Source organism: Amia ocellicauda, chromosome 14 (assembly GCF_036373705.1).
Source record: "Amia ocellicauda isolate fAmiCal2 chromosome 14, fAmiCal2.hap1, whole genome shotgun sequence".
NCBI classification, from domain to species: domain Eukaryota; kingdom Metazoa; phylum Chordata; class Actinopteri; order Amiiformes; family Amiidae; genus Amia; species Amia ocellicauda.
The window spans coordinates 2,728,858-2,752,360 of NC_089863.1; the positions used below are offsets into that span (position 1 = coordinate 2,728,858).

Here is a 23,503-nt window from a genome sequence, read left to right on the forward strand (position 1 = left end):
GATTGTCTTGTATCTGCGTGAGTGTGTGTTCGTTTTCTCTTATATGTGTCTGTGTAGAAGGAGCTTCATATAATGACTGGTGTAGGAATCGCATTAACTTTGTGAGTTTTCAGAGCTGCTGTTCTCAGCGCTGCTATCCTTTCCATTTACATAAAACATAGCAATTAAAATAAATGTGACGACCCCTCAGTGTGCCAGACTCCTGTCCCCTGAGCTCCTCCTCACTCTGTCTGCTCCTGGGCTGCTCACTCAGTCCCTGGTTCTTCAGTAGCTGTGGGCTCTGTGTCCTGCCTCAGACTGGAGTCCCACTCCTGCTCCCAGTGCTGCTGCTCAGTGGGAGCCCTTTCCCCAGAGTCAGGGAGAGCGCTGGCCTCTACAGCTCCTGGGGGAGAGACGACACAGGAGAGCAGCACTGAGAACAGCAGCTCTGAAAACTCACACAGTTCATGCGATTCCTACACCAGTCATTATATCAGAACATCATTCAGAAGTGCTAATAAAGTGTCCAGTCAGCATATAAACTGGGAGCATGTATGAAGTCAGACAGTGAGAGCACAGCCTGGCACTCGTACATGGAGACACATTATGGAGAAGACTAAAGCTACAGTGATGGGCGGATTCTGATGTTGGCGTTTTATGGCAAAGCCACGGTGACGATCCCCAGTGTGGGTGTCAGGCCCTGTGGGGGTGGGCAGCGTGCTGCGGAGGGTTTAGAGTATTCTGGCTGTCCTCAGTGTCCCTAGGAGTGCAAGAGCTCGGCACTCAGACCCGGGTGAAGCTCCAATTATCACGGTCCCCAGCACTTACTCTCCATCCCCACTAGAGTCAGCCATTTCCCTGCCTTTTCAATCACTTCTCCCTGCTCTAATCTTTCAATCATCCTATTAACATTCCTCTGTACCTTTGTGCACTCGTTCTCACCCTCCGCTTCCATTCGTCCTGCACCTCTTTTTGAAAGCGGACGTCACTTGTTTTTACTGTATGTTAGTGTTTGAACAGATTTGTGCTGAATAACAGACAAAATGTGTGAAGATATTGTTTGCATGTTAGAGAGCTGTGGCTGTGATTGTGTGGTTGTGTTGTTGTGTGTTAAACAGACTACTGACAGCAATGGATTCAGAACAACCTCAACTAATTTACACAATCTAGTTAACAATTCCCTTTTCCACGTTTCTAAACCACACTCAACACACAGACTGCCGCGCTGTGCTGGAAACACACCTGTGTGCTGGAGTTCCAGCGAATACAAAATCAATATCACAAGCTGCTGTGTGCGCAGCTTCACCATATCAGCGTGTTTGTTGCTGCTCTTTCCTGTTCTGTCATTGCTAGCGGTGCAGAAGTGTTTCTTTTAGGCGGGTTAACACACCAGCTGTAGATTTGCGGTCGTTTAATTGCACTGCACATATTACACAATTAACAGTGTTTTAATTTACTTTGTCAAAGTATTTCCATGCAGAACTGGAGGAAGCCATTATTTGCGTTCTTGTAGCGCAGATGTCCACAGATATGCGCAGATCTGTGGAAATCTGTGCTACACAAAGGTACATTCTAGTTTAGCCAATCACAGACAAGAAATAACAAATTGCACCCTGACTCTTCATTACAGCTAATTAAGTGTCCGAATGCAAACTGTGCCACTGGTGTGTGCCCCCCTATAGATTATTGTTTTCTTTTAATTATTAATTGATTGCAGCAGAAAGAAAACACTTTAAATACACCAGTACAACACATGTGACAGCTGTCACTTAATTCACTGACACTGAACACAACATCACCTACACTGAACACACAGCATCACTGACACTGACACTGAACACACACCATTACCGACACTGAACATAAGAACATAAGAAAGTTTACAAATGAGAGGAGGCCATTCGCCCCATCGTGCTCGTTTGGTGTCCATTAATAACTAAGTGATCCAAGGATCCTATCCCGTCTGTTTCTGAATGTTCCCACATTGTCTCTTCAGCCACATCGCTGGGGAGTTTGTTCAGATTGTGACGCCTCTCTGTGTGAAGAAGTGTCTCCTGTTTTCTGTCTTGAATGCCTTGAAGCCCAATTTCCATTTGTGTCCCCGGGTGCGTGTGTCCCTGCTGATCTGGAAAAGCTCCTCTGGTTTGATGTGGTCGATGTCTTTCATGATTTCACTGCCCTTGTTCTCAATTCTACACTTTTGACAATATACCCTAACATTGTGTTTGCCTTTTTTATTGCTTCCCCACATTGTTTGGATGGAGAAAGTGAGGAGTCCACATAGACTCCTAGGTCTTTCTCATGCGATACTTCATCTAGTTCTATTCCTCCCATAGTGTAATTATAGTGGACATTTTTATTACCTGCATGTAATACCTTGCACTTGTCCACATTGAATTTCATCTGCCAGGTGTCGCCCACAACTGAATATTATCTCAGTCCCTTTGAATAGCCTGTGCTGCCGAGATTGAATCTGCTGAGCCACCTATTTTAATATCATCTGCAAAGTTGACAAGTTTGCTAACTATCCCAGAGTCCAGATCATGGATATAGATTAGAAGAAGCAAAGGCCCTAGTACTGATCCCTGTGGAACTCCACACTGAACATAACAGCACCAACACTGAACATAACATCATCAACACTGAACACACAGCATCACTGACACTGAACACACAGCATCACCGACACTGAACACACAGCATCACCGACACGGACATTGAACACACAGCATCACTGACACCGACACTGAACACACAGCATCACTGACACGGACACTGAACACACAGCATCACTGACACTGAACACACAGCATCACCGACACCGACACTGAACACACAGCATCACCGACACTGAATACACAGGATCACTGACACTGAACACACAGGATCACTGACACTGAACACACAGCATCACTGACACGGAACACACAGCATCACTGACACTGACACTGAACACACAGGATCACCGACACTGAACACACAGCATCACTGACACTGAACACACAGCATCACTGACACTGACACTGAACACACAGCATCACTGACACTGAACACACAGGATCACCAACACTGAACACACAGCATCACTGACACTGAATACACAGCATCACTGACACTGAACACACAGCATCACTGACACTGAACACACAGGATCACCGACACTGAACACACAGCATCACTGACACGGACACTGAAACGGACTCACGTACATATAGGTGTTTAAATATGTAACAGTAAAGCGCTCAGTGTGTGTCTACAGAAGTAAAGACATGAATGAATGAATGAATGAATGAATGAATGATGGACAGGTACCAGCCACAGCTCCGCGGGTCTCTCTCTCTCGCCCGTCCGCTCCGGAGCTGCGGGGACGCACAGCCGCCTCCCCCGCCGCCAGGAGCTCCTGCAGCCGCCGCCTCAGCGCCTCGTTATCTCCGCTCGCTGCTCCGACAGTCTCTCCCACCGCCTCCCCGACCTCAAGGGCGGCTCTCATCAGCCCGGTCAGCGCCGAGGCCAGGCGGGCGCTCAGCCCCGGAGCCGCTCAGTGCAGCTCAACACCCGCAGTGAACACAGACGACACTCACCACTGCGTCTGCGCGGCTCTTCCCGGATCGTTTCTCGCGCCCTCATCCGGGCTCTGCGCCCCGCAGCAGCACATAGAGCGCTTGCTACACTCTGACGTCACAGCAGCGCCGAAAAGCAGCGCCATCTTGGGGAGTGCGCAGCCCCTCACAGTGCGGTGGATCCGCTCGCTATGGAGGCGCATCATGTCGGCAGCTCTGACTCCCCGCAGTGCTCATCGCTGCTGGAATAACTACGGAAAGACAAGAGCCAGGGACCCACATCCCACCCACAGCAGGAAGGGACAGTTCAGTACCGTACATAGGTGTCCTACACTTGTCAAATGCTGGTTAATAAGGGCTTGTATTAAATGTGTATTATGTCACATTAGTCATGCCGGGGTTGCTTTCACACTTTCAATGCGTTTTATGACTGTCTGTCATTACAGTGAGCGGACACGTGTGTAATAAACCCGACTTTACAAAGCAGGGGATTTCATTTTTATTTCACCGAGGAGGTCCGGGCTGGAAGAGACTCGGCAGAGATCTCTGGCCCACAGCGTTAAAATATATGGAGCCATTAATAAATCATAATTAACAGTTACATATTAATCTTTAACTCTTCAATCTCACTCCTTTCTACCCACAACTCCGGCCACGTGTCAGAAAACTACTCTTCCCAGCATGCACCTCTCTGTCGGCAGCGCTGCGGGAACTGCGCCACACGAGTCTGCGCAGAATATGAGCATTTAGCCAACGCATGCGCAGACTTTCCGCAGACTCTGCGCACAGTGAGCACAGTCTGCTTGTCGCACCATGTACACACACTTCCTATCATAACAATAGTAAATACTGAAGCGACACACAAACAGCCTGCAATGATCACAACTAATGACTGTTGTTGTGTAATAGAGCTCTAGGTAGGAACCTTATGGACCGGCAGGATTGCGGAGGGACAGCAGTGTGTGTAGCACAGCGTGTGTGTGGCTTTATATCTATATAGTGTGTGTGTGTGTGTGTGGATTTATATCTATATACTGTGTGTGTGTGTGGATTTATATCTATATACTGTGTGTGTGTGTGGCTTTATATCTATATACTGTGTGTGTGTGTGTGGATTTATATCTATATATATATATATATATATACTGTGTGTGTGTATATTTATATATAGTGTGTTCAGCAGCACAATCCCGGCTCACAGAGGGAGCACATGCTGATCTCGACAGGCTCGCACTGCGGCTGGATGCACATGTGATGAAGACGACACACGTGTGAGTGTATTTGTGTGTAACAGGATCTGAACATACGAGCTGCTACACATGCGCTGCACCGACCAGACACAACTTTCGCCCAACTAGTTGCAGGGCTGCAGGCGCTATAAACCCAGAGCAGCCGCTATTGCAGGCGCTTGGGCTCCACAGAGGGATCAATAATGCAAACTGTAACTAATGTACCTGTAATGAAAGCGTGTCTTACAGATGAATACTTCTGTCCCAGGAAATGCAACAGTAACAGGCTGCTGACCAGGTCAAGTGTGTGCATTTTATTTTGAAAGTAGAAGACTGATTCAACAGGTTTTTAATGCAGCCACTTGTACTTTGCAGCCAAAATGTAAACCAGTAAAATGTATGAAGAAAAACAAACCTTAGATATCGACTTAACATTTGAAAAACTATAGTGAGAGGGGAAGAAAACACAGAAAACAGCTCGGACAGCTCACATATTTAAATCCCACATTGATCTTGTGGATTGATTGGAAAGATGCTGTGGATAAAAATCAGTGAAATAGTGATTATTATTTGGGTGAGTTTTAACTGAAAATAGGAATTCAGGTCGACTCCACCTTGCAGGCTCATATTGTGATTTGTTTGAATAATTACTGTTTTATTAATTAAATGTTTATTTGCACTATAATTTATTAAAAATGTATGGTGATTACTATTAAATATACATACAGTGGTAGAATTATTTGGTGCATCAACAGACAAATTCTGAGGTACCTACTGTATGCGATACAGTAAAGTGTTTATTTGTGGATGTTGGCAAATACTATTTGTTATGGTTTTTCATTGAAAATGTTGTAAATAATATGAATAATACACTTTAATAACAATAACAATGGACACAAGTGAAAAGAATTTGTAAAAGTAATAGTGGCACTAAGGTACAATAGTGTTGCAGTAGTTTTATGCTCGGGAAATATTTCTAGATCTGGGAATAGATACCCAAACTGGTGTCCCCCATGTCACAATTCAGTGGATTACATTGCAATGAGTGCGTTCCGAGAGTTGCTTTCTAATATTGAAAAGTCCCAAAAACCTTTCCTGCTCCCATTGGTAGTAGACAGGGTCTCCTTCTAAAGTAACACAGTGTTATCCTGTGGAGCTACTTGTGGAACAGGGATTTCACACCCAAATTGCTGTCCCCTAGGCCACTATTGTGTGTCTTAATTGCATTGAGGGTCCTCTGCCTCTACCTCTACAAGGTAATTCAAGTAACACCCATGAAAGTATGTGGAGGACCCCCAAGTTATCATGAAGCTGAACACTAACAAGGCTTATTAATATACCAAATGGACAAATACTGTAGATGATTTTGGGTGCATGTGTCCAGTTCTAGAAATTGCTCCCCAGCACAAAACAGTCAGTCTGACTCCCATCCAAGTAAAACATCATCCAGTGCATTAAATATCGCCTCCGCAATCACCTCTTTCCCACCTTCTCCCTCACACTCTCCCTTCACATCTCAAACATGTTTTTGGGGGAATTGTTTACAGACATCAGTAATTTATTAACAACCCATAGTTGTTCAAAAAAGGCACACACTGTCCCCATCCACATCATCATTCATATGTGATCGACCTGTAGCGCTGCCGGAGAGGAAGGGTTAAACTCGCACCCGGGAACTGTAGCTCAAAAGGATGAGCAAAACAAATCACAGACATTTATAGACGTTTTTAAAATCTTACCGAGCGGAGATTAAAGGACCAAAAAAGAGCACAGACCTCTTAAAAACTAAAAAATGGAAATGAGATCACTTACTTCCAGACGCTCTGTTCTGTCCTCACATATCTGCATCCCTTCTGCAGTGTCTGATCCCTTCACTCTTGAGATATTGTTTGATTCTTGCTCTGCTTTGTCATTTGACTTCTTGTTTATTTGTTTAGAGAAACGATGTAAAATCATGAGCAGACTAGTGTCTATTCTCTTTTCTGTTTTCTGCAGGATATTCAGTACATTTTACTTCATACATAATACTGTTAAATTCGATAGTAATAATAATAATAACTAGAAGTTGCATGCAACTTTTAAGGCTTCCATGTTGTATCAGTAGGTTTCAGATTTGAGCAGGCATCTGTAGTTATTACATGTGTAATTTTCAATTCTAATCCAATGTAGTATAGATTTGAGTTTTTCAATATTTTGTAACTTGAAGTGTGTATTTCAATGTCAGTGAAGTATAATAGAAATGTATTGATTGCATGCATCAATTTTGAAAGGTGCCATTGTATTTTTCACTTAATTCTAGCATATATGTGAAGTTTTAATTGTGTCATTCAAGATGCAGACTGCAATTCACAAGTTTGGCCTCAGGATGGAGGTAGAGGTCCTACATAAGTAATGTCATGATGTGGCTGACATGCAAAGCTTTCATTTTGGTTGGTGTACAGCAGTAAGATTTTGTGTCCTATCAACTTGGCTTCATCAACTTTGACAGATCTTTCTTCTAGTTTAATCACTGACAATTTAAGTTCATTAGGATACAGTTCTGAAGATTTGCTGTCATAAGTGACATAATGTAACAGAATTTGGTGAATATGGCTCATGGGTTTTTTCTGGGGTCAAAGTTCATGCTTTTATAAATACGCGTATTTTGCATACATGCTCAATCATTTTCTTGTGGCTGCCATGTTGTTGAACACAGTCACTTGTCTCTTGCAGATGTGATAGATAGCAGTGTCTTTGTAATACATGCAACGTTTCAGGGCACTGGGCTTTAGGGTTCCGGAGTAGAAGTTGTTTTCATTTTCACACACGGACACACATTAAATCCAACATTGTGGCTTAACCGTGTACCTCACAAACTTAATTATCAGGTTTTATGCTCAATGCACAGACATCGACATAGGTTCTGAGTTTCATGTCTCTAGTGCATTCCAGTGTAGAGGTAATGTGATACTTGTCTGAAGCGACGCATACGTTGTTTTTCATTGGCCCACAGCACCCATCTTTTTCACTGGTGCAACTAGCCATTAACTCCATTGGTAGGACTCTGTACTAGTGTCGTGCATGCCAATTTGTGTCACAGTGGGTATAAGTGTCTTGGAGTAGAAGGCACCAAAGCTTGAATCAGAAAATGCAGCCTGGCGGACAAAGCGTGAGACCGAGCTACTTCTGATGAACAAGCGTAACAGTAGGGCATAAGGTATGCATGTGTATGAAGTGGCATATGCATGTGTCCGTTGGTTTTGGAGAAGAAGATTTTTGTAGCATTTCACAATTTCGACAGTTATCGCAACATGGCGGCGGCACCATGTGACCGACATGTATAGTTTTCACTGCATTTGTAGGTATAAGATGTGTCTACAACACTTGTGAGTTTCGTGAGTTTTCATGCATGTATGAGCGTTTTAGGGGCATTAGGAAAAAAAAGAAATAATAGTAATAATAATAATAAAAATCCTAACAGAAACAATAGTAATAATAATATTTTGGTCATTTTGTTGATTTACCTCAAGATGACTTGCAAGTATTAATAATAATTTGTGCAAAATGTTTTATGTGTATAAAACATTACAAAAACAGACCTCATACTGATCATTGTATTTGTTTTATTTAAGTGAATATGAACTGTAAACACACACACACACACATTATGTACAGTATATCATATCTTAATCTCATTTTCTGACAGTAGTCTATAGTCGGTCTGGATGATGTAACTGACACCATTTTGGCTCATACAGAGTTATTTCTTATGCACTAAGCAAGAGGGAATTTGGAGCCATAATGGCACATACGGTTCGGTTTTATAGCACTCAACGAGTTGTTAGGCCGAACGAATCGGCCAGACTCGAGAATCAGAGATCCGATTCCCATCGGTCACCTAAATGATTCGTTCACAAACTGCACATCACTGCTAGGAAGTGACTGTGAGACACAAAAGGTCAAAACAGTCTGGGACGCTCGGCACTCTGGGGTTTAGTGTTTTTTTAACTGGTGGCTGAAATACTGCTAACATTCAAGTGCGGTAAACTTTGAGCTGAAATGTTTTTACAATATCTAACACAGTCTTATACCAAGTAATACCAGATATTCAAAAGTAGAAACCTGGACACATTGAAACAATATATAAAACAAATGGCATCACTTCAAATTTCATCTAGTTTTTTTTGTTTACCAGCACATCGTAAATAACCGTGTTACTTCTTATGGAGCATTAAAAGGGCTAAATTAATTAATCAATTCATAAATCAATTCATTAATTTATTGCGCTGTTTGGCAAGTGACCTATCAGTTTAATTTGCCAATTGATCTTTCAATTTCATTTGGCAGAATGATCGGGTTGGGGCGGGTTTTGACCTTCCCGATGCACCAATCACACACGGGGGGGCGGGGGTGTTGATCGATGAGGCTGTGCTGGTGGGGAGGGACGACTAGTCTGTTTTGACCTGTGATAAGTACTTAAAAGTCTCGTAAGTGCTGTATTATGAATGTCCAAAAAGCATATGTTCTAGAGTGCTGTAACCCCATACCCACATTTTTTTCTCAATTTAAAATTCAGGCATATAGACAAAACATAATTAGGACAGTGGGCTGCGTTAGTAGGATACTTTACTGTGTGCTGGTGTAGTGGTTTTGAAACACTGTTATGAACTCCAGTGTGTTTTGGGTGTTTTGTCTTATCTCTGGGCTGGTGAGAGCTGGTGCTACGGTGGCTTGCTGCTCCAGGTAACGATCCAGCATATCCAAGGTGCTGTTCCATCGCGTGGTAACGTCCCTGATTAACTTGTGTGATGATAGTTGTAGCAGCTTCTGGTTGGACATCAACACCACGGTAGCTGTTGAACTCAATGAAAAACAGCAGCAACATGTCTCATTCACCCAAGCAAACGAGTGACACGCGCTACACAGAGGCCAGCCTGGGTAGCAAGGTTTCTCGTGTATTGATGTCCAACCAGAGGATGTAGCTCTGCATATCCCTACAAGTCCAACCGTCGGTGGTTATGGCGACGCTTCCTGCCTCTTTCAGGGTCTGTACATCCTTGGCCTTGGACTCTTTATAGAGGTTCGGCACCACCGTGTGACTAAAATGCACGTGTGACGGGATGGTGTACTTCTGTTCCAGTGTGTAGGAGTCGCTGAAATCCCAGATGTTCCACCACGAAAATGGCCTCATAACAACTGCAATGAAAACCCCGATGTCGTTATTGTCGTGGCTCTAGCACTTGACTGGAAGTTGAGATGCGAAGGCATTTGTCAGCGTTGTCTGGTCTTTCAGTGTTTTCTTCACAGGCGTGGTTGATTTTAGTTGAAAGCTGTGGTGTGGCTCAAATTAGTGCCATAAGTAACAAATTCAAAATAAAAAATATTGTAAACAAAAAAAAGTTGAGAAAAAATTGATGTTGAGATCAAAAATAAAACAATCCAAAGCAAAATGTACAGAATTTTTAACAAAAAAAAAGATATCGAAAGCTAAAAAAACAACAACTTGAAAGCAAATAATGTTAAATCCAGAGCAAAACTCAAACTGATTGAATCCATTTCACTGACGCGCTCACCTGGGGTCCATGTCTGTGGCTGCAATCTTTGCTTTCGCCGCCAGTTTCTTTGGTATCTCTTTCTTCCGGTAGTGAAATGTTCAGAGAATGTGTAGCAGTGTTTCCAGTCAAATAGAAGCTCGGCTGCTGCCAGGGCTCGAGTGTTGTAGGAACAGGTGTTTTCAAGATTAGATTTCCTAAGGTCAAATAAGAGACAGAGGGACACGTCACACAGGCCATATGATCAAAGATTTATGCACGCAATTGGGCATCACACAGAAATGGCACAGACCCTGTCATCCTCAATCATCAGGAGTATAAAAACACCAACATCAGAATCTGCCCATCACTGTAGCTTCTTCTCCATAGTGTGTCTCCATGTACGAGTGCCAGGCTGTGCTCTCACTGTCTGACTTCATACATGCTCCCAGTTTATATGCTGACTGGACACTTTATTAGCACTTCTGAATGATGTTCTGATATAATGACTGGTGTAGGAATCGCATGAACTGTGTGAGTTTTCAGAGCTGCTGTTCTCAGCGCTGCTCTCCTGTGTCGTCTCTCCCCCAGGAGCTGTAGAGGCCAGCGCTGTCCCTGACTCTGGGGAAAGGGCTCCCACTGAGCAGCAGCACTGGGAGCAGGAGTGGGACTCCAGTCTGAGGCAGGACACAGAGTCCACAGCTACTGAAGACAACCAGGGACTGAGTGAGCAGCCCAGGAGCAGACAGAGTGAGGAGGAGCTCAGGGGACAGGAGTCTGGCCACATGGCAGAGCCATACACTGAGGGGTCGACACAGGGACTCGGGGCACTGCGATCTGACACTGCAGGGTCAATGGTCATGCCAAAGGTCATAAAGAGCGACCCTGAGCTGGACTGCACCCACACTGTGGATCTCTGCAGGACCCAGTCTCTGGGATCTGAGTGTGGACCCAGTGCAGCTGGTGCTGAGCCGGTCTCTCCCAGAACACAGTGTGGAGCCAGTCTGCTGTCTGATCACATCAAAACAGAGGACGACACACTGGAGTGTGTTTACACAGTGGAGCCGAGGACACAGACTCCCTTCAGAGACGCACTGAGTCATCTCAAAATTGACAAGATTACACACAGTGCCTGGGACCTGTGGCCTGAGCCCCCTGTAGCTGGACAGTGTGACCCAGAGTCTGCTGCCTTGAGGACAGGGCTCAGTGGGGGGAGTGACAGTGCAGTGCGTAGGGAGAGTCCATCATCTCAGCGCAGACAGCTGCGTCCCAGACCCCCTAGACCACCGCTCTCCTCTAGCTCCCCCTCCTCAAAACAGCGTCCCCATCACCAGCCCCAGAGTAGGAAGAGCTTCACAGGGTCATCTGAGGTTATTAGGCAGCACCGCAGTCGCAGAGAGAAGCTGTTCAACTGTGCCCAGTGTGGGAAGAGGTTCTCTCAATCAACTGACCTCAACACACACCAGCGTATTCACACGGGAGAGAGACCCTACTGCTGTGCCCAGTGTGGGAAGAGTTTCTCTCAGACAGCTAGTCTCCACACACACCAGCGCATTCACACAGGAGAGAAACCGTACTGCTGTGCTCGGTGTGGGAAGAGATTCTCTCACTTAGCTAGCCTCAACACACATCAGCGCACTCACACAGGAGACAGACCGTATGGCTGTGCCCAGTGTGCAAAGAGATTCTCTCAAGTAGCACACCTCAACGCACACCAGCGCATTCACACGGGAGAGAGACCTTACTGCTGTGGCCAGTGTGGCAAGAGTTTCTCTCGGGCAGATACCCTCAACGCACACCAGCGTATTCACACTGGAGAGAGACCTTACTGCTGTGGCCAGTGTGGCAAGAGTTTTTCTCGGGCAAATAACCTCCACACACACCAGCGCACTCATGCAAGATAGAGACTGTAAGGTCCAGTGTGGGAAGAGCTACAGCGTCACTGAGTCTCACAGTCTTGGGTGGGCATTATTGTTATAAATAAAATTTAAACCTCATTTGGCTGTTTGTTTAATTTAATCACTAGTTAAATATTACTTTATAGATGAATGTTTGGTCTTGGTGGGACTTAGAAGGATAAGAATCAACAGTTTCATACTGTACAGTCACAATGTACAATTTTGTAAAGTAAAGAAAGGACACACAGCATATCAACATTTGGTCAAATAACTCCTACTAAATCATATTTACTTATAGTGGTATTTACATTTAAAAAACTAAAAACAAACCCTACACTCACCAGTTTAATTTGCTGCCCTCACAGTCTGTTGAGAGAGATTGCTGAGATGGACACAGTCCTCATCCAGTGACTCTCATCTGGTTTGGAGTCGGGACAGAACTGGGAGTAGGACTGGGGAGTGGGGCAGAAGAAACGAGTCGCTGCTTTGCCTGGTTTGTCAAGCCAATGCGCTGTTGCTGTGTCCTTGTGCTTCAACTGAAACTATACAGTGAGCGTTTGAGATTGAAAATGATTGGTATGTATTATTATTACAGTGTACCCTAGGTGACGTACAGAATTAATTTAATTTGCAATGTCTTGCATACACTCACCTAAAGGATTATTAGGAACACCTGTTCAATTTCTCATTAATGCAATTATCTAACCAACCAATCACATGGCAGTTGCTTCAATGCATTTAGGGGTGTGGTCCTGGTCAAGACAATCTCCTGAACTCCAAACTGAATGTCTGAATGGGAAAGAAAGGTGATTTAAGCAATTTTGAGCGTGGCATGGTTGTTGGTGCCAGACGGGCCGGTCTGAGTATTTCACAATCTGCTCAGTTACTGTGATTTTCACGCACAACCATTTCTAGGGTTTACAAAGAATGGTGTGAAAAGGGAAAAACATCCAGTATGCATCAGTCCTGTGGGCGGAAATGCCTTGTTGATGCTAGAGGTCAGAGGAGAATGGGCCGACTGGTTCAAGCTGATAGAAGAGCAACTTTGACTGAAATAACCACTCGTTACAACCCAGGAATGCAGCAAAGCATTTGTGAAGCCACAACACGTTCAACCTTGAGGCGGATGGGCTACAACAGCAGAAGACCCCACCGGGTACCACTCATCTCCACTACAAATAGGAAAAAGAGGCTACAATTTGCACAAGCTCACCAAAATTGGACAGTTGAAGACTGGAAAAATGTTGCCTGGTCTGATGAGTCTCGATTTCTGTTGAGACATTCAGATGGTAGAGTCAGAATTTGGCGTAAACAGAATGAGAACATGGATCCATCATGCCTTGTTACCACTGTGCAGGCTGATGGTGGTGGTGTAATGGTGTGGGGGATGTTTTCTTGGCACACTTTAGGCCCCTTAGTGCCAATTGGGCATCGTTTAAATGCCACGGCCTACCTGAGCATTGTTTCTGACCATGTCCATCCCTTTATGACCACCATGTACCCATCCTCTGATGGCTACTTCCAGCAGGATAATGCACCATGTCACAAAGGTGGAATCATTTCAAATTGGTTTCTTGAACATGACAATGAGTTCACTGTACTAAACTGGCCCCCACAGTCACCAGATCTCAACCCAATAGAGCATCTTTGGGATGTGGTGGAACGGGAGCTTCGTGCCCTGGATGTGCATCCCACAAATCTCCATCAACTGCAAGATGCTATCCTATCAATATGGGCCAACATTTCTAAAGAATGCTTTCAGCACCTTGTTGAATCAATGCCACGTAGAATTAAGGCAGTTCTGAAGGCGAAAGGGGGTCAAACACAGTATTAGTATGGTGTTCCTAATAATCCTTTAGGTGACTGTATATTTACAGTTATAAATACAACTGTCATAAGAAAAAAACTTCAGTGATATCCAGATGATGAAGTGCTGTGCTTGCGAACATAAGAAAGTTTACAAACAAGAGGTCATTCGACCCATCGTGCTCGTTTGGTGTCCATTGATAACTTGGTGATGCAAGGATCCTATCCAGTCTGTTTTTAAATGTTCCCAAATCTCTGTGTGAAGAAGTGTCTCCTGTTTTCTGTCTTGAATGCCTTGAAGCCCAATTTCTATTTGTGTCCCGGGTGTGTGTGTCCCTGCTGATCTGGAAAAGCTCCTCTGGTTTGATGTGGTCGATGCCTTTAATGATTTTGAAGACTTGGATCAAGTCCCCACGTAGTCTCCTCTGTTCCAGGGTGAAAAGGTTCAGGTCCTCAGTCTCTCAGTAGGACTTTCCCTTCAGACCTGGAATAAGTCTGGTTGCTCTCCTCTGAACTGCCTCTAGAGCAGCGATATCTTTCTTGAAGTGTGGAGCCCAGAACTGTCCACAGTATCCAGATGAGCTCTAACTAGTGCATTGCACAGTTTTAACTAGGGTTGTCAATAATACTGATACTTCGACACTACCGCGATACCAAATTTCAGAAACGGTTCTGAGCTATGCATTCAGTAATATTGAAGCACTGTACTTGTAATGTGAACACGCTTTGAAATGGGTTTGACTGTCTGTATACAGCTCATAGATCAATGCAGGGACACGCTTTTCAACACTGCAGTGCTTTTACCACACAATGCATTTCGAGAATGTGAAACATCGACAGGTCTGTAGCATGTCTTGACTCCGTTTGCAGCAGTAGTGACTTGTAGTGCCAACAGCAGTGTAATAAACACTAACAGCAGCCAGCCTATTGCCAGCCACAAAATAATTAGCACATGATCAGACAGTGACTGATCAAAGCATTGATAGAGACCTGGGTTTGCAATGAGATCAAGAGTGAATTCCAAAGGAAAGTTAGAAACTTGCTGAGCCCATGAGAGGACAGGCAGATGAGAGCTAGATCAGTTGTGATTCATCAATTGTGTATATTTTATCATCTGCTGATAAAATAAATAATTATAATAATACATTAATATATGTGTAGATATTTATGTGTTTCAGCTCTCAACACCATAAATATTATGTTCATTACAAAGCCCAGATTTATAGTTACTGAATGGTTACTGAATTCTGGAAAAAGTTTTCTTAATACTATGATACTTTATGAAAGGAATGATAGTGTATTTTGTGTGTGCAGATTTTATTTTAATTTGTTTTGTGTGGTATCGAATTGGTATCGAGTATCGTGAAATTGAACTGGTATCGTACCAAAATTCTAGTATGGTGACAACCCTAGTCTTAACATTACTTCCCTTGTTTTAAATTCTACACTTTTGACAATATACCCTAACACTCTGTTTGGATGGAGAAAGTGAGGAGCCCACAAGGTCTTTCTCATGCGATACTTCATCTAGTTCTATTCCTCCCATAGTGTCATTATAGTGGACATTTTTTTTACCTGCATGTATTACCTTGCACTTGTCCACATTGAATTTCATCTGCCAGGTGTCGGCCCACAACTGAATATTATCTAAGTCCCTCTGAATAACCTGTGCTGCCAAGATTGTATCTGCTGAGCCACCTATTTTATTATCATCTGCAAATTTGACAAGTTTGCTAACTATCCCAGAGTCCAGATCATTAATATAGAGTAGAAAAAGCAAAGGTCCTAGTACTGATCCCTGTGGAACTCCACTAACAACCTCACTCCAGTTAGAAGCGACTCCTCTAATTGACACCCTCTGTTTCCTATACATCAACCATAAAAATACCTTGATAATATAATGTATGGAAAATAAAATGTTGGATTAAACAAATGAATCCCTTGTATGCCCCTTCATAAGGCTCACACACAAACACAAGCCCATTCACATTCTTATTAAAATCACAATATTTACTTTTGCTTTTGGTACTTTGAAATTTGAAAGGAATAAAACGGTCTGAAACTGCATAAAATTGACCCTGAGTGTTGTGCTGATTCAGAGAGTGGACACAGCTGGCTGAGAGCAGGGGGTCTCTGGTATCAATAGCATAACAAAAGGTTAGCATATCAAAAGCTATTGATAAAGATGAGTGAGGAGACAGTCTGTCTATTATGCTCTGGTGGGGGGTCACTGTGGAAGGTGGAGTTGGACAGGGGTTCACCTCATAAAAGCTGACTTGTCCATCAAGTCAGTGTATCTGTTCTGCCTTGCTGTACCCAGTGTACCTGTATACTGTGCTCTATATTCTGGACTCTCATGAATCACATTTCACCTGAATTGTCTCAATTCCAGTCACTTCTACTGGAGGTTCCACTTTCTTACATAATTGTGGAGCCAGAGGAGGACAAAAGGGGCGGACGGTTGGAAAAGGGCATCCTAAAGTCGCTGTTCAAGAAAACGTGAACGACATTCTCTGAAGTTCCAGCGCTGCACTTCTTTTTGACGGACCAGGAAAATATGAATCATCTCTGTAAGTATAAGTTTAAATAGTTTGCACCTTGAACGCTGCAGGGAAGGTCTCTCCCGCAGCCCTAAAGGAACAATCAGGGTCAGAAACACTAAAGTCTGGCCTGTGTATGTGTATGTCTGTGTGTGTTTATACCCAGCAATTGTGATTCGTCTGAGAAGACGGGGAGTAAATGATATAGAGCGAAGTGGGGAGTGTATTCAAGACTAAAGGCATGAGAATCCCCTGTAGGTACGCAGTACATAGTGTTACCTGTTCATCAGTACAAGTGTAATCCACCATTATCAAGGTTAAACAGGAGATGTGTTTGTAGGGAACTGGGCTTGTTAAAAAGAACCAGCAGGGAATCCCACATTTATCCTGTGTCCTCGAGATCAACCAGCAGGCAGGTAGGTTGTATAAAGTGTTATTCTGGGAACCTGCAATGAGGGAGTGGGCCGTTGATTATGTTGCAAAGCACTGCAGAGAAGGATCCTACAGTGTGGATCGGTTGCAGATAAAGTAGATCCCTTAAATTAGCTAGAGGTAGGGTGTGAAATCTGAAATGATCAATGCAAGCAGGATAAAGTTAGACATGCTAGTGTCTTGCAGGCTTCACTGCAGGGATGAACAGAATTAAAATGCCACTTGGCGGCTTCAGAAAGAGAGTGCAGAGAGCACAGGGAAGCAATGGAAACTTCGAAAAAACTAAATTGGGAGACTGAGAGTGAACTTACAGCAGGAAGGGCTGAATGGCGTGTTATTGCAGAAAATACTGGCAAACTACGAGCACAAAATGTTATTATTATTATTATTATTATTATTATTATTATTATTTTTATTTCTTGGCAGATGCCCTTATCCAGGGCGACTTACAACATAAGTGCAAACAAAGTGCAAAAATACAGTTAAGTACAAGGCATCAATCATTACAAATTCAATTTAGCTAAAACAGCAATTCAAAATAATACATTTTACAAATTCCAATTTACAATTTACACAAGTACAGTAAGTGAGGTCCTACATCCTGGACAGTGAAAGCTAAGTGCTGTCAAGATGTTGGGTCACAGTCAAGGGCTACGGGAAAGGGAGCAAGGAGGAAAACAATCAAGAACGCGAGAAGCATAATAAAACTGTGAAGTGCTATCTAGCAGGGATAGAGGACTAATATTACTGTGCTGTGGGAAGAGATGTGTCTTGAGTAAGCGCCGGAATGAGGTCAGGGACTCTGCTGTTTTGACTTCGGTGGGCAGGTCGTTCCACCACTTAGGGTTCAGGGATGAGAAGGAGCGGCTCTGGAGGAAGAGGAGTGGAGAGGAGGCAGAGTTAGTCTTCTGGCACTGGAGGAGCGCAGTGGTCTGGAGGGGATGTATGGAGAGACAAGGGTCTGAAGGTAACTTGGTTCAGTGTGGTCGAGACAGCGGTAGGTGAGGGTCAAAGTCTTGCCTCTCACACTGCTACAATAAGTAATAATAAATAGAAGCAGTATGAGGCACTGCAGGTCAACGAAACATGCCAAACAAATCTAGTATCTGAATTCACTCTGGATATCAGTGAGTGTATTTTTGCGTGTACGTGTAAGTCTGACAGTTGCACAAGGGCAATGTCCATATTTTCTATGTATTTTATTTTTTTTATCCAGAATAAGACGAAGAATAACAGACTCATGAGGAATGAAGCATTGAACTGTATACAGAATACCATACAAACTAAGGCAATAGTCTCAAACTCAATCACTGGAGGGTCGTGTGTATGATGCTTGTTTTTCGTTCCAACGGACTCCTCAATGACTTAATTGGTCTAATTGTTTAATTAGCTAGATACATTTAAACACCTATCCAGGCCCCGGGATATTTTATAAGCAACTGTACCTTCAATCACATGCACTTTAAGACCATCAACTGTAAAATATGTCAAATTGAAAAATGTATTGGACAAATTAAGTAACTGAAGACTCGGATGGAATGAAAACCAGCATCATACACACGGCCCTCCAGGAATTGGGTTTGAGACCACTGAATTAAGGTATCCGAAACAAGAAAGATACTAAAAAAATAACAAAAAATACTAAGTAGGTAAATAAGTAAAACATAAGCAGTCATGGTGTCCTCTAAGACAGGGGTTCACAAACTTTTTTGACCCAGGGACCCCTTTGCCGCCTAGAGAACCCCCTCCTACCAAAGGATTGCGGGGGGGTGGTTGGCGCTGAAGATAAAAACTTGTGAGAGCGGGGGTGGTGGGGGGGGGCGATGGCAACAACATGCGAGAGTGGGGGGTTGATGGTTTTTATGCCGGAACCTCTACTCTAAGACTCAGAGGGACAAGGATCTTGTGATGAGAGAAAGACAGGCAAACTGAAGGTTGTGGGCCGACAGCAGGAACAAGGGAGGTGAGACGAGTCGGTGACTTGGTCACAAGGTCAGGCAATCAGGCATACAAACTATAGTAGGGAATCCAGGATTCGTAATATGGGATAAACTGGCATGGGTCAACACACTATTGGGGGAGAACAAGTAGAAAAGGCTCAGAAATGACACGGGAGAGTAATCAAGACTTTTCAAAGATGTCTGGGAATGGAGGAGTATAAATAGTGATGGAAAGGTCAGGTTAACTGTGCACAGGAGTGCTGAATGACATGAAAATAACGGAATTGAACCAATCAGGTTGAAGGTGAGCAGCAATCCAAATGTGGACCTCTGGTAGTAGGCCAAGGAAATTCAGGTCGAATTCATCACAGATCTTTTGATCTGATTAATGATCATTTAAGGGGAGAAAATGCTTTTGGAGTTTCTGAAGGTAATTGAATATGAGGGAGAATAAGCAAAGAAATTGAGGTGTAAATTATATGTAAGAATAAATAAATAAAATAATTGAATTAGACAGCCATAGCAAGTTTAAAGACACGGAACACAGAACACGGAGAGAGAGAGAGAGAGAGAGAGAGAGAGAGAGAGAGAGAGAGAGAGAGAAAGAAATGGCAGCAACCTTTGTGAAAAAGTGCAAGGGTTCAAAACAACTACAAACAGAGCAAAAATGTCAACAAACTGTAATGTACAAGCGAAAGATACAATGGTTGCATTACTACTAATAATGATATTGATGTTGATACAGAAGAATGGAAAAATAACTACTTTTATTTGTCTTCACAGGGGCCAGTAACAATGACTCTCTCTCACATTCATCCCACAGGTCCCTTACCCAAAAGCCACGACACATCAAACTGCATATTCTCCCCTCTCACATTGGCCTCTCTGTGGTGCGGCCCACACACCATCCTCATGAGCACTGATACCAGCGCCAGTGTGGACGGACAGGAGGGGGGGTGCTGGAAAACCATATTATGGTAAAAATAATAAAGAAACAAACTCTTTTTAAAACAGCAGGGTGGCGATGTCCAGGTGTCTCAACTATTTGAACCATAAAAGTTATACAACGCCATAATTCCTTTTCAGATTCTAAAAATAGCTTAATTGTACCTTTCAGGAAAATTGGAGAAGGGCCTGAAGACATTGTTAATATGAAAAACGGATACATTGAGACAGGAATTGCTGTTTATGACAAATATTACAGCAAGTGGAAACATGAACAGTCATACAATGTCAACCTGCTTTAAATCCAAGCACAGCTGAAGGACACAGAGTCTGGTGGGACTATGGACATTTCATTAACCGTCCTTTCCATCACTGACTCTGGATGGACAGAGTGAAAAGCTTTGCTGTGGACTACTAGACTCAAGGAACTGTGCTGCTTGGTTGTTTGACTGAAATGGAAAACGAAAGGCAATGTTTCAATGGAACTATAAGTGGTGAACAAAGTTGTTGTGTTAAAATATATCTCCACAAGGCAAACTGTTGATGGTTTACACAACATCATGATAGTATTACTATGGGAACTTTTGAAGTATTTATGTTGGAATATTATGAACCCTTGGTAATATAATCCAGTATAAAGCCAGTGCTTTGTAATGATCAGAAAATGCAGATCTGCTCTAGTTTAAGATGCATACAATGCTACATAGTGCTAAACACAAAGAAGTCTATTGAGAGATAGTGGTGGCCTTTGGACAGTGCCAATGTGGTTCTGAATGGGAAATTATAAATGATAATGCTTGTACTGAGTACACATGCACAGCAATCATCACAAGGTTTAGGTTTTGCAGAATAAGGATGGAATTATGTCATTCATAATTAAAACACAAATACAAGTCATGCAGATGTTTGGAAATATGAGATGGGGGAAAAAAATTGACTCAAACTTATATTGTAATATATCTTAATGATATAATGAAAATTATTTCAAATGTATGCCTATGATGGTTAATTGGAAAAGATGAACTGATTAATAACTGTCATCACTAACCCAATAACTATATTGTTGAAGGAGCTTCTATAATAAATACTATTGTAGGTGCTTTCGGCAGTGGACAGGGGTCAGCATGGGCACCCTGACTGGTCTGTGGCTACGCAGCCCCACACGCAAAAAACTGCGATGCACTGTGTGTTCTGACACCTTTCTATCAGAACCAGCATGAACTATTTCAGCAATTTGAGCTACAGTAGCTCCTCTGTTGGATCGGACCACAAGGCCAGCCTTCGCTCCCCACGTGCATCAATGAGCCTTGGCCACCCATGACCCTGTCGCCGGTTCACCGCTTTTCCTTCCTTGGACCACTTTTGATAGGTACTGACCACTGCAGAACGGGAACACCCCACAAGAGCTGCAGGTTTGGAGATGCTCTGACCCAGTCATCTAGCCATCACAATTTGGCCCTTGTCAAAGTCGCTCAGATCCTTACGCTGCCCATTTTTCCTGCTTCTAACACATCAACTTTGAGGACAAAATGTTCACTTGCTGCCTAATATATCCCACCCACTGACAGGTGCCATGATAACGAGATTATCAGTGTTATTCACTTCACCTGTCTGTGCTCATAATGTTATGGCTGATCGGTGTATGTGCATTCCTTTCTATAAAGTTTACGGTAACTTGGTGTATATGTGAACCCATGTATTCACTCTGTAGAGGGCCGCTCACTGTATTCCTTTCAAGTACTTAACTTGGCTCAGACTACATTGTTGCTAAGCCCATAATTATAATAATAATTTAAATATAAATAAATAAATGTAGTAATGTGGGCTGTGGCGTGGTTTATAATATTGTATTATAATCATATTGTCACAGCCACCATCTAGCGCTTCCACTTTCCCCCATGCCATCACCCTCCCTTATCAGTCACTTCTCCTACAGTGAGGGAAAAAAGTATTTGATCCCCTGCTGATTTTGTATGTTTGCCCACTGACAAAGAAATGATCAGTCTATAATTTTAATGGTAGGTGTATTTAAAAGTGAGAAATAATAATAATAATAATAATAATAATAATAATAATAATAATAATAATAATAATAATAATAAAGCATTTCCGAAATTTCAACAACCCTAGCGAAATAGTTGAATCTATCACATCGATATAATGTCATGTATTTCAGTGCAGTGTACATGTTTCAACACAATTGTACATTACTTAGATACAGACAATGAGTCTTATAAAGCAGTTTGCAAAACTAGTGAAATACATCTGGTGTCTCACATATCTGTACAATATCACCCCTGTTTCTATTTACTGTGCATAATTAATAAAGACATTTTGAACTCTTTATTTGAAGGTTCGAAAAGGGTCTTTTGAGAAATGGTTTCTCACACTTGCATTACAAAAGTCACTTATTTGCAAAAATTGTTTAAAACTATAAAAAGGAAGACTTAAAGTCATAGAATTTATACAGAATATCATTGAGAGATGTTACTGAATCACGTTACTCAGACAGGGTAGAAATGCGTGACCTCTGGATTTGTACAGGTTTTCTGGTGATAAATTCTCAGTCATTAGGGGGTCTGTTTTGTGTTGTTGCCGCTCCTGCAAACCCCCACCGCGGTGCTGAGAGCAGGACGTGCTGCTTGTGAAGCCCCTCCACTGCCGTGTGATCCTGTCAGGGCATCAGTGGGATGACTGTGTAAACTGTTTCGGTGAAGCAAGTTCTTAATAAAACGTTCAAATATTCAGCTGTGTCAGTTTGGTCTTTATAACTCACCCTGTTATTATGGTTATTTATTTATGTATGTATGTATTTATTTATATATCGATTTTCTCTATTTCTAGCCAATCTCTCTTTGTCTGTGCCTGATTGTTTTGTGTTAACCCTATCTCACTACAGACCTGCTGGATCCACGCATGATCCGGTGTGACTCTAGTGTGACTGTGTCTCCCTGCGCTTGTCTTTCGCTGTCGTCTCTAAGGTTGCTGCTCCCTCTGGCCTCTGTCTGTATTCTGTTTATGTGCTGCTGGGTCGATCTCACTCCCTGAGATGCTGAGATTGGAGACTATTTTAGAAAAAGTATAAATCTACTGTTTTAATAGACATATACTTAATTATTTATACATATTTAACATGTCTAAAGTTACTTTAGTACTTTTTAATTTTATTTTTTTCTTAACATCATGGGGTGCATTCTTTATTTCTGTAAGAAAGTTACTACTATAAGGCTTCTGTTTGACCGTGGAGAGTTATCTAACTAGCAAAGAGAGCTGTGCTCAGTTAAATGTCGGTTATATACTGTATTTCTTAAGTTAAATAAGTGTGGTTTAGTTTCATTTACTTACTATCGTTATTAAATAGTGTATTCGTTCTTTATGTCTGTACATAAGTTACTAGTTAGTTGTACTGATGTCTGTTCAAATGTCTTACTGTCAATAAAACCAAGACCATTAAGGTCTTCAGACTGCACCCCCAAGCTATTGTAATGTGTAAATTATATAAATATACATACACACTTAGGTTTTTGCTTAAATCATATTGTGTATTTACTTAATCTTATTGCATGAATGGATTACATTAGATATTTATTTAAAGTAATTTGATGTTTTGTTACTAATATTATTACAAATGCTGCGATAAAATGAGTTTTATTGAAATTTCACA

At 42.5% G+C, this 23,503-nt stretch overlaps 1 protein-coding gene across 2 annotated transcripts; it reads left to right on the plus strand.

Annotated features, from left to right (window-relative positions):
- The first annotated feature begins 4,333 nt into the window (after positions 1-4,333).
- On the plus strand, positions 4,334-22,185 carry LOC136768297 (zinc finger protein 239). Of its 2 annotated transcripts, XR_010821960.1 has the most exons (5): positions 4,334-4,456; positions 4,723-4,810; positions 16,375-16,552; positions 19,718-19,871; positions 20,012-22,185. XR_010821960.1 is itself a non-coding variant. In XM_066722430.1 (3 exons), exon 3 carries the CDS (start codon positions 11,064-11,066, stop codon positions 12,180-12,182), a length of 1,119 nt encoding a protein of 372 aa, XP_066578527.1. In that variant the 5' UTR covers positions 4,334-4,456; positions 4,711-4,810; positions 10,870-11,063; the 3' UTR covers positions 12,183-12,275. The 2 variants fall into 2 exon arrangements, 1 of the variants encoding a protein (XP_066578527.1); XM_066722430.1 differs by lacking the exons at positions 16,375-16,552; positions 19,718-19,871; positions 20,012-22,185 and adding an exon at positions 10,870-12,275 and having other exon boundaries at positions 4,711-4,810.
- The last annotated feature ends 1,318 nt before the right edge of the window (positions 22,186-23,503 follow it).